A 16247-nucleotide genomic window follows, 5' to 3' on the forward strand; every position below is an offset into this window, starting at 1 on the left:
CTGCTCTGTGTGTGTGTGTGTGTGTGTGTGTGTGTGTGTGTGTGTGTGTGTGTGTGTGTGTGTGTGAGTGTCGGCATTCGCTTAAACAAATAAAGCTAGGAACTAATTGCATTTGCACTTGTGCGATATTTCTATGTTGGAAATTATATGGACACGAGTGTGTGGCAAGCTTCATCGACCAGCAACCAGACGAGTCACGAATGCCAAATGGACTTTACTTTAGTTTACCCATACCCTGTAGACAAACACAATTTATAAATCGGGTATACCAAAGTTGCTGAGGTGTACGTTAGTAACAATAGCATTCTTGTGCCTAGGATTTTACTTATACAAATTGAGCTAAAAAATATTAGTTATATTTTTATTGATACGGATTTCGATTTTGTGATGCTATAATGCTAAATGCATAAATAGAAACACAGCAATTTGCCAGCAAATTGAAAATTTGTATTATTGTGTATACGTGTTGGACAACTTTGGAGTCATTCATATAGAGGGTATTAAGTAGAAAAAAACGGACATTTGAGCTCGTTGCTTTTTTGCGTTTTGGAATGAAGAAGAGACACGTCATTTGTCATTTATTTGCGGCCTTTTAGAGTTTGACTTAATTGACTTTGACTACATTGTTCTTATTCTACAATGTTGAGACTGAAATCGTTACGGCCAAAGCATAGAATAGAAACGAGGAGAACTAAAGTCAGCCAGGCATCATCTTTCAAGAATCCATGTGTTATGGGCAATAGCAATTGACCATAGCGCGGAACATTTAGCTTCATTACGTCAAGCCATTTCGAGTCTTGGCCTGCTGCTCGTGCTTCTCTTTCAGCACTGTAGAACCGTTTTAATTAGATGTAACCATAATAAATTAACAACAACAACAAAAAAGGCGCTTGCCATACATTTTGTGTGTCTGTGTGTGTGTGTGTAAACGTTGATGTTCTTGTTATTATTGGTGTTGTGTGTTGAGCATGAGCTCAGGACACTTTTTTATTCCCATCAGCCAGAAGACAAATGAAGAGTGCATGACCAAAACTAACTAAAAGCAACAATAATAGCAATAGGTGCGCTGAGATCCACTGCAGTCGCCGCCTTTAGTTGTAGCCATTACATAATGACAGCTAAACAACATTGTTGAGCAACAGCTGAGCAAATGAGCATTTGACATGCAATACGCCACTTTACTGATTTCGGCAAGATTCACAAAATTCATAAGAGCCGCTCAATTCTTTCTACAGCCTTAACCCATTTATAGCCAATGTGCGATTTTGTCTAACACTAAGGAATAAGTTGAAAAAAAGTTGACTAAACGTAAGTTCAAGAAGTGATACAAATGTTTAAGAGGAACGTTTAAGGAAGAAGGAAAGAGCGGCAGAGAACAAGGAAGGATACAAAGATAAAATTCGAAAAAAAATTAGGATGAGAACGAAAGCAAAGAAAGATAAACACAGAGAACAATTAGATTCAGAGAGAGATGATGATCGAACAACAGATGATAGCCCGAAATAGAAAAAAAGAGAGAGCAAATGTTTTCCAAGTTTTTCTGAATTAATGGGGAGCAGGGTACAATGATAATCAGCTACCCATAAACGCATCAGGACTGTATGTAAATACTTCAGTTACTCAACATGTTTTACATATCAAATATGAATTCGGAGTTCGTATTGGGAAAACAGAATGGAACAGAGTAAATGGGTTAAGCAGATGATTTCATTGCAGTTTGACGATTTGGCTTTGACGAATTCAGCAGAATAATGCTGTCTCAATGACGCTCCACCCACTCCCCCAAGGCGCCAGCCAGGTAAGAGAGAGGCAAGGCAGTCAGTCAGTCAGATAGAGCATACGATCATCTAATGGACTACAATTACAATTTGATTTGGTGGCATCTAATGACACAGATTATAGAGCGATATAAGACAATGATATGAATGCGCGTCTTTTTGCTCTTCGGGCCACTTGGCCGAAATATGGTTGAACTCCTTATTATTATTGTTTTCTTGCTGCTGTTGTTGTAGCGGTTGCTTTATTTCTGGCTTAAAGCTGAGTTTAACCCACATTCGCGTGGCATTAAAGCCGCGCCAACGCGCCAGCTACCATTTGACAAACGCCTCAGCGCAATGCAAATTGCAGTCAGCGACCCTACACCCCTCCCCAACCCCTCCTAGCTGCCTCCACCCTGCCCAGTGCTTGCTCTGAATGCGCACAGCGCATGCAATTTTGACGATGGCTTAAAACTGAACGAAGCCAGCGAGAAGAACTATTTGTGGCACACCGATTGTTAACACACACTTGCAAATGCAACTGCTCACATTTTAAACCAAAACTGCTAAAACTTCTTAATCATGAAAAAATTCTCGATTATTGACTTTTGGGAGTGATTTTATAGAAAAGTTTAGCGATTAAAATATATTGAAAAGGCAAAAGACAAGCATTTGCTGAAGCAAGCTTCATATTTATATATTGGGAAATTGTTCGGAAAGAGTATTGAAAGGTCATATGAAATGAGAAAAGTGTGCACCCTACGACTTTGGACTTGGACTTGAACTTGCGAATTTGCCAGACGACGAATGAAGTAAACACCAACACCAATACCACCACCAACAGCAGCAACAGGCAGCAGCAACAACTGCAACAACAACAACACCAACGCCAGCAGCAATCAGCGGCAAGTGAATGAGCTTAAATTGTCCATGGCAGCAGCTAACGAACGAGCGGTAGGAGGGGGTTAGGCTTATCAAAAGGGAGGAGAGAAGCAAAATGAGGAGGCGGGGGGAGGTAGCTGTTTGCAGCTGCATAAGCCGCAGAGCTTAGATGGTGACTGCCTGGATGACTGCCTGACTGGTTAGTTGGTTGGTTGGGTTGGCTGCTTGGCTGGCTGGCTGGCTGGCTGGCTGGCTGGCTGCCTGGCTGCCTGCCTGCTTACCTGACTTGCCAGATTGTTGCATGTTGTTGCCTCAACGCCCTCAGTACGTTATTATGCGGCTGTTATTGTTGTTCTTATTGCCATTGCAGTTGTCTGGTCGCTCGTCTGTGGAGCATCAAGGCACTGGGGCAGCGAGGCATCAAGTTCGCAACGGGCGACAGCAACCCGCCAGCACGCAGACCCAGCAATTGACTGATATAGGGGGAGTGCATTATACATCGGAAGAGAGATGGACAACACAATAAAAAAAAAAAGACACAGAGAGACTAAGACGGATGCAGAGCAACCGCAGTTACTTTGTTTAGGCTCACAAATACACACACACACTGAAAGCAGTTGCATAGACAAGCCTCAATTAAGTTGCAATTGCAGTTGTTGCTTCTGCTGCCTGTTGCCTGTTTCAGTTGCTGCTGCTGCTCTTGTGTAGCGTTGGCGGCGTAGGAATTTTGCTAGATGCTGCCCACGCGTTGCTGCTGCTTGTTGCCGCTGCTGATAAAGTCCAAAATGATGTACTACCTTCTGCTGGTGGTTTGCTGTTTGCGTCTTAGTTTTAAGCGGCAGCCGCAGCACACAGCAGGAGCGCAGCGCGGGCTAATTGTGCGCCCAAAGCAGAAAGAATTTGCGATAGAAGCTCTTCGGATTCTTACTATTACTATTATATGCATTACAATTAGCAATTATATATATATTATATTTATTTGGATCTGTATGTCAGCTGGCTGTGTTTACGTTTCACGTTTCATTCTCAATGCTGCTAAAGCGTCGCACCATGTCCTGGCGCAGATCATTGACATACTTCTCGAGCTCATCGATCTCCAAGTGGAACTCGCGCAGCTCGTAGCGCAACTCTCGACGGGTAAGAAACTTCTTGTTGTAATGGATCACCTTGACCATGTGAGCGTGGATCAGACGATGCGCTTCCGATTTGGATAGCTTTTTCTCGAGCAGATATTGGTAGCGCTGTTTGCAGACGGGCAGCTCCTTGTAAATAAGATTGCTCCACTCATGGTGCTTGGTGGCTATAGCCGCCAGCTTGAGCAAACGTTTTTTGTCCTGGCCAACCTGGTTCCTAATCTTGAGCAGCAGTTCGCGCATCGTGCAAGCATTGCATACCATCTCGTCGATCTCGCACTGGAGGCGATGATGGGCATGCCGTAGATCGCGTATCTCCAGCTGCTCATCGCAACTAAGTGAATTGAACTTTGAGTCCGGCTTCATCTCTGCTTTTAGCTCGCGCTTGAGTATATCTAGCTTTGTCTCTTCCAGGGTTTGCTCCATACACTCCTGGAACAGAAATTTCCCTAGTTGCGGTATTGGTGGCTGCTTGATGACCTCCTCCTCCTCCTGCTGTTCAGTAGATACTTCAGTCGTGTCAAGTTGTTGCTGATCCTGTTTGCGCTGCTTAATGATCAACTGCATTTGCTGGATGCGTCGTATCAGACAATCCACATCCCCAGCTAGCTGCACTGTACGATCCACATCGTCTGTGTGATCCTCAGTGAACTGAGCGAAGCTCAGCCCCTGATCCTCCTCCTCCTCGACATCGGTGTCGTTGGGTGTAAAACTGACCTCGTCATCAAAATGAAATATCTCAATTTTGCGGCATCGCGTCCGATGACTCAGCAAATCCATATGTTCAACGGGGACCAAGTTGCAATCTCCCAGTCCCTCAATGATCTGATCCTGCGAATTATCATCAGATGTTTTCGCCATCTTGCCACGTTTTTCTTTTCTAAATCTTTCTCTTTTGTGACTACAAATTTTAAGCTTTTTGACATGTGAACAATATTGAATTAGGGATTGCTTTGTTGCTTTTTTGAATTCATAATTTAAAATCAAATCTGTATTACTAATTGCCAACGGATTCGTATAATTTAGATTCTTTTGTTATTAAATTGAGAATAAGCGAAATTCGATTCTGAGTTAAGATTGTTTAAATTCAACAAATAACGTTTTAATGCTTACCTTATTTTGAAATTGTTTATATGTATCTTCTGACCATTTCATTAAAAATAGTTTAACGTTTGTCTCCGTTTCCGTGAATGCGCTCCTGTGCTCCGACTTTGGCTGATAAGAAAATTTATGGTTAGTCAGTTGCTGTGGCGGCATAATTGCGCACCCACATTCACATTCACAGCCACAGCCACATTCAGATGCACAGCCACGGGCCCGTGGGGTTTGGCGTGTGTCTCAACTTGAGTGGAGTTCATGTCTACACGTCTCTGACTTCTGCTGCTGCTGCTGCTGCTGCCGCTGCCGCCGCTGCTGCTGCTGTTGCTGCTGCTGCTGCTGCTTCTTTCTCCTCTTTGCATATGCTGCTGCTGCCATGCTATTGCCATGTCTGGGGCAGTTGACTTTGTTTACCCGCAAGTTGTAATTTTCTGCGAAACCATCAGCCACAGAATTGCTTTCTGCTGCCACCGTCGCCGTTGCTGCCACTGATAAGTCCCGCTTCTGTTGCTTCTCTCTGCCTCCTGTATTTTTTTCTTTAATTTTTTTTTTTTTTTGTGAGTTAGAATCTTGTTGGCTGCCATCTAGCAAGTATTTGTGGCATTGCAATTGGGCATCGGTTGCGGTTTGAAACTTACTTTACTCGGCTCTTGCTAATTGCTTTTCAAGATTTCGGGGCTAGGGCGTATGTATATACCAAATGTAATGTGTTACTCCTTTGGCCGCAGTTTCGCTTTTGGTGATGTGCAACTGTTGACAGGCTTTTAAGTGCTGATCGCCCTGTCACACTGTGGAATTTCGCAGGCCAACTACAAAGTCATTGCCAGCAGAATTGCAACTCGGCCAGTTCCAACGAAGTTGCTCGGATTGCTCGCCGCCCGGAACAGGGGTATACATATGCGGGTCTCGTGTTGAGCGACAGTTGTCTTTAACATCATTTGCAAACGCTTTTTCAACGCTCTTTAATTTGTCGCAAATCACATCTCAATGAATGCCATGAAAGTTGACACACAAATAAATGTAATCATTTAAGCTACTTATTTTAAGAATGTTGTTATTGAATTTTCTTAAAAACTGACACCCGATCAGAGACAACCGTCAGTGGGACCTTATAAGCATAAAATACTATCAAAAGCTAAATTTTTATGCAATACCCATGCAAATCTTTAAAAATTGAAGAAGAACAAAGAGTTAAGTTTGCTCTGCACCAAGGACTAGTTTGCTCGAAGCTTGACTTGGCCAAATAGATTCTAACAATAATTGGAGAAGACAGACAACTTGAATTTATTATTTATATATTTCTTAATATTCTCAGTGTATAGTGTATAGTGATAACTGCAATCTCACAGTGTGTTTGTGTCAATCTGTACTTTTGGGTTCTCACTAATCTGTTAGATGCTTCTTTTTCAGCGCAGCCAATGGCGGCAGGCAGGAAGGGGGCCTAGAAAAAGCAGAAGAAAAAACGATGAACTGTACCGCTAAAGCGCCTAATCACATCATGAGCGTGGAAATCACCGATGACCAAGCCGCCATACCCCACCCAGAACTTCACCCCGGCGAACAGAGCAGAACAGAGCAGAGCAGAGCAGAGCAGAGCCAGTGGTTCATTGGACGAGCTTGTGAACTCTTAGCTAACGCTGGTCATGCAGGAAGTTCAAGTGCGAGTGAAATGGCCATGACATGTGCGATTATGAGCTATGTACACCTGGCTGCCAGGTCAAAAAATGGGTGGTGGGGAAGGGTCGAGCTAGTCTCCAGTCAGTGTTGCCAACGCTCTAAAACAAATCTCTAAGAGTCTTTGACAAATAAATAAATTTAAAAAACATTAAAAAATAATCGTCTTAATATATCAAGTGAATAGCTTGACTTTTTTTTGATTGTTTTTTGTGAAACAATATCAAAATGTTTAACGTTTGAATATTAGTGTAAATAGTTGGATACGTCCTTAAGTCTTTCCACTAGCATTTTTCTCCGCTAGCAAGCTAATAAGCCCGCTGCATGTTGGGGTGATCCCACCAAAACGACAACACTGCCACCAGTTAGCTGAAATCCAGTGGCGCGGCAAGTGGTCAGTGGGCAAATAGAAAAACGGGTAGCAGAATGCAATATACATTAGATATACTTAGAACGAGGCTATAGAAAATTACGATTTATGTAACAAGTTGAAGAAACCGAGCGCATTTATTTCCGCATCTACAGCTAGGCTGGCAGCTGGCAAAAACTATATAAAAAAATAAAAAAAAAGAAGAAAAAACAAAACAAAGAGGCAGCCAACAGTAGATGAGATGAGATGCGACTGGTTGGGTGGTGTGGGGCTGGGGGATGCTGAATCGCTCGTAATAGTCAGTAAGTCAGTCATTCATTTAGACAGATTGACTGAGAGACGCATAGACAGTCTACAGTCGTCCAGTAAGTTATTAAATGTGACCAAAAGAAAGAAAAAAGAAAAGAAAAACTAAACTGAGCAGAACAGAAAGACAAACAGAAACCGTGGAGTGAAGATCGGAGCAAAAGTTATTACATAACTGGCGCTCAGACGACAACATCGACTGAGCTGAGTTCCGTTTGAGATGCAAGAAGTGATGGGTGATGGGGGTAGACGGGGTAAACGTATAAAAATCATAACGCTGCGCGAAGCGTAAAAGCAAAGAATTATAATTTTCCAATCAACTGATAAATTTTTAATGATGCAACTGCGACGACGACGACGACGACGATGACGACGATGGCAGAGAGACTTGAGGAAAATGTTGTTCAAAGTGCATGCTGGAATTTTAGATGTTGCCCCATTGCATTGGCATTGGTATTGCCATTGCCATTGCCATCGGACATGTGTAAGAAACATTCCCATAGGTGTGATTGCTGGCGCGCAAGAACAAGTAAAACACCAAATTACTGTTACAGTGTGAGACAGAGACAGAGAGAGAGAGAGGCAGAGAGAGAGAGAGAGAGAGAGAGAGAGAGACAGTGAGAGAGAGAGGCAGGGAGGGAGAGAGACTGTAAACAGAGAGGAGCATAGAGGGATCGGGTGATTCTCTAATGCACTTGGCTGCAGGCCATTGGCATTAGCAGCCTCTCTCTCTTGTTGCGGACCACAGAGCCGCCGTGATCGATGATGAGCTGATGATGCGGTTGACTGCCTCCAGAGTGCAGCCATTTCTACAAACCTCGGATGCTGATGTTGATGCTGATGCTGACATTGTGGCTGATGTTGGCTTTACTGTCCACTGTCCACTGTTCACTGTTCACTGTTCACTGTCCACTGTCCGATGTCCGTTGTCCGTTGTCCCCTGTCAGTTGTCGCTTTCGCACTTGCTTAACTCCACGTTGCTCACGACACATTTCTCATGCAAATAACAACACTGCACCTGGATTTTTTTATGTGTGTGTGTGTTGTCAAAGTTAGTCAAAGGCATTGACTTGCAGCAAACTGTCGACTAATCTGAATATGCAAGAAAGGTGCTTGTGCACACATCGACTGTTACATTATGCATTAGGTATTTGTTTAAATAGTCAAGGGAAGCAGCGAAATCAACCACAATAAGTCAATATAGTAAGACTTAAGTGATTATATTGTAACTACCACAGAATTGACGCCCAAGCAGTACTACAAATTGTACCTTGGATATGTAAATACTCCTTAAATTATAAGAATAATCCTCAAGAGAGTCATTGTGGTGTTAATATTTTGATTGCTTTTGTAATGAGAACATAAACATATTTGTCCAATAAGCAAATAGATAAATACGCAAAACAAGTTTACTAAGCGACTAAACGATCAAGCTCGGACTTGGGGATTAGTTTTAGAGTATTAAATTCGCGTTGACTGATTTATTTGAATACACGTTTGAGCTATGACTCGTTGGCAATCAAACAATTCCCAATAGTTTCTCAGTGATCGGGCGACCCCAGACAAACGAAGATAAACCAAAAGCAAAACCAAGAGTAACGCCATGTGGAAAGCACCTGCTTCAACGCTTGTTTCTCCAGCTAAAGGAGATAGAGAGATTTCCATGAGTGAGTTCAGTTTTCCATGTGCTTCAATGCTAATGCTAATGCCTATGATATATGTATACGCATACATAGAATGTATTTCTTGTGCATACCGCTTTGGCGACCGTTATTTAATAAGGAAATTTAAAGTTTATATTTTCATTTGGTGAATCGTGCAGCGTCTATACCGGCCAGGGGCCAGTCACTCCATAGACGACCAGCGACGTCGTCTCAGGTGTCTGTGCGAGGCGCCAAATGGGCAAAGCGTATTTCATGCCGCACTCCACGCTGCACGCTGCACGCATACAAATTGCAAAAAAATTCTAAATGCAAAATGCAAATGGCTAAAATGGACGAACGAATGAGAATCGCTAAGAATCGCGGCAGGTCTGCTGGTACTTCACAGACTATGCATGTATGTGTGTGTCGGTGTATTCGCTTGGCTCAGAGCGGTTCTTGGCCAAAAGGCGCAACGAATCGACGGCCAAATTGTTCGCACGCTTCGGCCCCTTGCATGATGTTGGCTAATGCGTTGCGATTTTCGCGCATTTTCTTTTATTTTTCAATTACTTACAACAGCAGCAGCCGCAGCAGCAGCAGCCGCAGCAGCAGACACTGTCTACAGTCGACAGTCTACACAGACTCTAAGCTTGATGCTGCTATAAAAAGTTGATCGGTTTCGGGCGGAGGATTCATCTGTGTTAAATCTTCGTCTCTCGATCAATGTGCTTTGTCAATTAATTGATTGCGCCGCGACGATCAGCGGCTCTGCAGCAATCCCAGCAACAATAATAACTGTCGTATTTTGCGCTTAAATATGTGCAGCTCAATTGGCCATCGGCTTGGCCAACTTAATGGTCAAGATCATCTTCCCATCTAACCATTTACCAATGGCAACGTCTCATCGCTTCGGTGATTGTCTTACGGTGTCTCTTTCTTGTCCGTCTCATTGACTCGCGTAAAAGTTGTTCCTGTTTCTTTGTTTAATGTTGTTTTTGTTCGGTTCGCAACGCCAGAAGGTTGCCAGCCAATGACATTAGTATGCCTTGTCACCCCCCTCACCATCACCTCTCCCCTATCCCACATACCCCGCTCAAAAATTGATTTATCATATTTGCAAGGCCGCTTGACCCATATGCTATTACTAATTCTAACAAACTTTCTAAGAAAAATAAAATCATTTGAGAAACAAGATTTTTCATCTGAATCCAAGAAAATTTAAAAGGACGTGAGTGGTGCTTAGGTGTGCCGTAAACTAGACGTATCATAAGTATTTACAATATATATTCAATAAATATTGATCGCTAATTCGAAACTAGCTCATAAAAGCTATATAAAAACCAAGTCGAGGAAAATACATAAAATATTCCATTCTTATTTGATACTGAAGTGATTTTATTGTTTTCCCATTTTTAATACGTTGCCTGAAATGGAGACACACATCTTAAACTAGTTTCAATATTGTTAAATGCAGTTTAAGTGAAACATAATTGGATTAAGCTTTGTATCTTTAGGTGTCTGCCCACTCTTAGTTGCCGGTGGCTTCTGTTCCAGTTCGATTCATTTATATGTTTCCCATCATTAAGAGATAGAGTTTTTATATTTTGTTGTAACATATTTGTTCTGGTTCTTTTTTTATATACCATATCTGTTAATTCAACTCAAGAGAAATAAAAATTTCAAGGTATTTGGGACAAAATATGTAAAAATGATTATTTTTCTAGTATATATGGGAAAGAAGCTGGATGCGTCATTCAATAATATTGACAATATATTTTGGTCTATTGTTTTTTTTTATTTGTAGATTTTCTTTTCTCTTTAACTTGATTGAACTCAGTTTTTAAGTGTCTTCTTTTTTTGTTACTTAATTAGGATTCCGTATAGAAACCCAATGAGTTTATTTAATTTGATTGACTCTTGATGAATGTAGCTCACCTTCCACCACCCTACCTCTCTCTCGCTCTCCCTGTCTCTCTTTCTCTCCCTCCCACTCTCTATGTCTTTGTAATCTCATATTATGAACAAGCTCTAGGAGATCTATGTGATTTGATACGATTCGATACGAATTCAATTCCATTACCATTAAAACTCAAAATGCATTGTTGTCTTGTATTGTCTTTGTTCCATTGGCCCATTGTGTTAACAACTTTTATAGATTTTTAATCCAAATGTAAGTTTGACTGTTTTTCAAAGTTTTTGTTTTTCCCAAAACGAACATCAAGGTCGCCGCTGCTTCGAGGGACTGAGCTTTTAAGATGTTGTCTTAATCGGCAACCAAATTCATTTGCATACAACACATTTGGCACGCTTTCTTTTAAAGTGCTAAAGCCTAAAATTAGACAAATTGTGAATTTCGTGTAGATAATCTTTGTTGAATTTCAATATTTTGAAGCTTTCAGCCATAATCTACATAATGTGCTAAAAGAATTTGATTATGCGACACGCTCCCAAACATGAATTTAGTACTACCAGTGGAACGTTTAAGCAAGTTCATTTAATCAAGTTTGATCAAGTGAGATAAATAGTTGTACTCTGATCGTAACTGATCTATCATGTCTATTTCACACACGAAACTCCATCCCCGCTTCCAAATCAAAGTAAATCAGTGAACTTCCGTTTCCCATGGCGTCACACTTTGCTCAGTTATTTGGGCTGCGGTATTCCGTTTCAAAAGCATCTGCGGAAGCGCCGTACATTCTATGCCCATTGTTGTAGCAGCAGTCCCCTTTTTTTTGGCGTTATTTCTAACCCAAAACATGTTGTATAAAATATATATTGCCCCGCCCTACGCCACTTGCGATAGGATAAAAGGTGGAGAGTTTCCTTTGCTAGACACAGACACAGGTTCAACTTGCGGTTCAGGTTCCCAGGGCAACCCTTTCGAGTTTTTGTTGTGCACCCTTCGCACTGCTCTGTCTGTGTCTGTCTATCACAAATCTGTCACAAGGGTGGCTGCTCATCATCAACATGATCAGGTGAGCAGTCTACCTCTCATTCTCTCTCTCTCTCTCTTTCATTCTCTCTCCCCCTTTATTGCTCTCGCTGTACCTGTGCCGCATCCTTCAGAGTGCATCTGATGTTGGCAATGCAATGCAAAGTTGGTCTTCGCCTATCGATCAGCACAATTTGATTCGCATTTCTGTGTGTGTCTGCGACGTGGGAACCCGGCACAGGTGCTGTTTCCAAATTCATAGAGTTGCTAAGCTACCGTGTTGCTGCTGTGCTTGAAATTTGAAACCAAACTCAAAATTTCAGCTGTCGCACCCCTCCAAATACTATATTTGTTGCAAATATTTGCTTAATCTTAAAAGAAGTCGGAGGCTGAGCTCACAATTTTCTCGAATTTCATTTGCTTTTGTTGTTGCTGTTGGATAATTTTGTTAGATTTTTGTTTAGTGAAATATGGAATGAGATTTGGATAAAAGTCGCAGGGCACAATTAACAAAAATGACATGAGAGAACAACAGCAGCAGCAACAGACTGAACAGAGCAACATATGTGAAAAGCATGGCAACAGCAACCATAACAACAACAACCGCAATAATGACAATCGCACAAATCAACAAATCACGATCAGCGGTAGCAACACAAAACTCACGATTTCTGCTGTCCGAAAAAATTCTGAAAATCCAAAAAAGATGAAACAAAAAGGAGAACAAATTTAAGCATCAGGGGAACAAGAACAGCAGTATGTAGCAAACGGCTGCCAACAACAACAATCGCTTTTGCCCAAGCGCTGCTTGAATGAACAGCCTAGTGGCCTATGCTAGCTGTGCCACCCAAAACGCAGTTGTATTTTATTCCCAGTAGCAATTGCTGTTCGTAGTACAGTCAGTCAGTCATTCAGTCCGTCATTTAGTGCTCAACATTGCCCCAACATTGGCAATTGCTAAGCTCAGGTTGGCTTCTGGTTGTCAACATTTGATCAGGTCGCATGCTTCAGTAGCTACAAGACTCTGCTGCACAAAAATTGTGGCCAAAATGTGTAGGCAATTTGTCAATATGTTATGACAACGACAACTGGCAACAACAGACAACAGCAGCAGCAGCAGTAGCAACAACATCGGGCACAGCAGCAACATTATTGACATTAGGGCACCTGTTTGTTTGCCAACTTAAAACTATGATTACCGTTGTTGTTGTTGTTGTTGTTGCTGTTGCTGTTGCCATTGTCATAGTTGCCAGCAGCACGCGTAAGTACAACACACACACAGACATCACACAAGACTCGTGACTGAGTCCAAAGACGCCAGCGTCGAGTTAAGTTGAGTTGCAGGCTCAGACAACGTTAATCACAGAAAAAACAAAAGCCGCCGTACGGGGTATGAAAAGAGAGCCCAGTGAAAGAGCCAACTGCTTGGCCAAGTGGCTCTTGTTTTGTTTTGTTTTTTTTTTGTTGCTGTTGGTTTTTAGGTTTTTGGTCAATGAACAAGAAAAATAGATTTTCACGGTTACATGCGTCGCAGACTTCACTATGATACAGGCCAGTACTTGCACACACTCAAACACACACACACACACACACACACATACAGCATCAGCACATACGACATGCATATGACATATTGCCAATAAGTAGCAGCAACAGCAAAAACAAACACAACAATAGCTCCAGAAATTGTCTTGAGCAAGTTCGTTGCCTAAGTCTTTTGTTTGCTGCAACTCAAAAGCGTCTCGCTGTCTTCATATCCGCTTTTTGCTGGACTTTGCAATAGGGATCGTAACTGTTACTAATTTTGACTTCAAAATGAATATGTAGCAATTAGTTACTTAATAAAATATCTTGTTCAATAAAAATTATATATTTTAATTTTATTTAATAAGTTTCATTGGATTTGCACATACATTTTTAAATATATATTTGTATTAATTTAAAAACTATAATTTATAACATTTTTAATGTTAAAATGTTTTTTTAAGTTTTAAACTTAAGACGTGAGATTATCTTTTCAATGATTAATAGATATTAACAATTGAAATGCGAATTCTTGTTCAAATTAATTGGGGCTCATTTTTTTTTAGACCTTTACGATCCAAAAACATTTGTTTCGCTTATATGGTATAATGTGTCTGGCTTGAAAATCGACCAAAACTCGCGATTTAAATTCAAAATAAATGAGCCCTTAGAAAACATGAGCAAACATAACGGCAAACACAAGAAAGGAAGGGAGTTTAACAAAACGCACTTCCTCTCCGCTTGGCGCATCCTGAATCGTATACAAGTTCCCACGCTGCAACTGCTGCTGTTGTTCTTGTTGTTGCTGTTATTGACGCTGTTGTTGCTGCTGTTGCTATCAAAAATGGGCGTAAATTTACACGCCCTTCCTTGAAGAGCGAACTATGAGCAGCTTTGTTATTATTATTATTGTTATTGTGATGGTGATTATTGTGCAGACAGCAGACAAAACTTCGCAGTTAAGCAGAGCAGCAGAGCAGCAGGTAAAAAGGGACCAGCGACAGGTAAAATAAATAAAAAGGACGACAGCGACGTACGCTCTGCTTGCCTATCCATTCTCCCTGGTTATCTTGCTGACAGTTTCGTTCGATTGTCCTTTTTGGCATTGCGCTCACTTATCGCTTATCGCTCGTCCTTGATCCTTGAATCTAAATTGTCACCTTTACACTTCTCTCCATTTGTTTGTCCACTTTCACTTTCGCTTATCGCCAAATCCCAAATCCGTGAGTGCCTTTATTCCTAAATCCCTAAATGGCAATTCGTTTAATGAGTCCATGAGCATTTCTAATGAGCACAGAGTTGTTAGAGAAGCCAAGCCAGACCCCCCGCAGTTCCGTTCATGGGTTCAGTTCAGCTCCGTTGAGCGGAAGAGGCTACTGCGTTTTTGTCGGAGTGCGTGGGATGGGCGAGGAGACTGAGGGGAAGAAGCAAACATTAAATGTATATGGAAATTATCATTTAGCTTTTCAACGAAATATTACACGCCTCAGCGATTGTCTTAACACACTATACCATTCACTATACCCCGCACCCTATCAGCCCCCTAATCTCGCATCGTCTTCCTCTTTTTTATTGGTCTTGGAACTTCAGGTGGCTAAGCTGTTAATTCTGAGAACTGCTTCGAAATGCGTTTAACATAAACAAAAAAAAATCTATCGACGCTTCTTTAATTAAACTGTCGACGGCTGAAATGCCTCGTTTTATATCCCATCTACAGTAGAGATGTGCGTGAGTCGTACTCGTGCTTGTCTGCGATACTTTTAACACTTTTACTTCATTTTATATTTTATGCAATTTTAAATTGTAATTAAAATAATGAAGAATTAACTATTTTGGCAACAACAGGCCTTTAGAAAATATTCAATATTAAAAATGTTTAATTCAAATGCACTTCAACTTAAAGAACAAGTATCTGGACATATTTCTCTATCTATATATATATATATATATATTTTTATATATATCACGTGCATATTTCGAATACCAAACAATAACTGCACCAATTCAACCCCTCTTTCCGCACCATTGATATCCCATACTGTCTTGACCCAGTGAACAGCAGCAGAAGACGATGACAAGTTTCTGGATATAATTAATGTAGTTAAGCAGCAACAGCAAAACCAAACCAAGTCTTAGGAGCATATTTAATAACTAGTTTATAGTCTTAACCATAGGCATGAGGTATTCATCAAGTGGTTTTGACCACAAAGCTTAATAGGGCACGTGCCCTGCTTGTTAGGCCAAGCGGCCAATCGGCCAACTGGCTGCCTCTTGTGGTTGCTGTTGTTGTCGTTGTTGCTGGTACGTTCTTCAATGGTCAATCATTGCACGCAACTCGCCGTTAAGCTTGGCTCAACTGTACTTAAGTCTGAAAGGGAGAAGTGAACAGACGACAGCAACATTGTATTAGACCAAAAGCAAAGTCAGGTTAAGACAGATAAAGTTATTAAAACTTGTTATTGCTGTTGTGGATAATAATGCTGTTGCTACTGGCAAACGGCAGTTAAATATCACAACAAGATGCGACCAAAAACAGTGAAATGCAATTGCTGCACCTGCAACTGTTGCTGATGCTTATGCACAGTAAAAAAATAAAAAATCAATCACATTAATTTTTTGATATCAGTTGTATAGCAATTTAATATAATTAAATTTGTTGTAGGAGTTTGGGTTTGATGCCCCATACTATTCAACACAAAGTGTGACAATTATGAGCGTAGTTGTATTAGTTGTTTAATTAGGATTTATTAAATCGAAAGAAAAAAACCGCAATTGTTTACTGTGTGCTGTTGCTATTACAATTGCTGGAGATTGTGGCTGCAAGTGTTACTCGCATTGCATGTGGAGCAGCTGCAGTTTGCTGTTGGCTCCGGCTGCCAGCACGTTGTCTTTCAAGTATTTGTCAATTAGATTTTTAATTGCTGAAAT

The 16247-nt window shown here is 41.1% G+C and overlaps 1 protein-coding gene across 1 annotated transcript; it reads right to left on the reverse strand.

The window, feature by feature from the left end:
* Positions 1–3596: 3596 nt before the first annotated feature.
* Positions 3597–4675, reverse strand: LOC6565702. The gene has a single exon (XM_001992274.2). The coding sequence runs from the start codon at positions 4631–4633 to the stop codon at positions 3653–3655; it is 981 nt and encodes a 326-aa protein (XP_001992310.1). The 5' UTR covers positions 4634–4675; the 3' UTR covers positions 3597–3652.
* Between the last annotated feature and the right edge of the window lie 11572 nt (positions 4676–16247).

The sequence above is a fragment of the Drosophila grimshawi genome, unplaced genomic scaffold (genome assembly GCF_018153295.1).
Source record: "Drosophila grimshawi isolate 15287-2541.00 unplaced genomic scaffold, ASM1815329v1 contig_848, whole genome shotgun sequence".
Lineage (NCBI taxonomy): Eukaryota > Metazoa > Arthropoda > Insecta > Diptera > Drosophilidae > Drosophila > Drosophila grimshawi.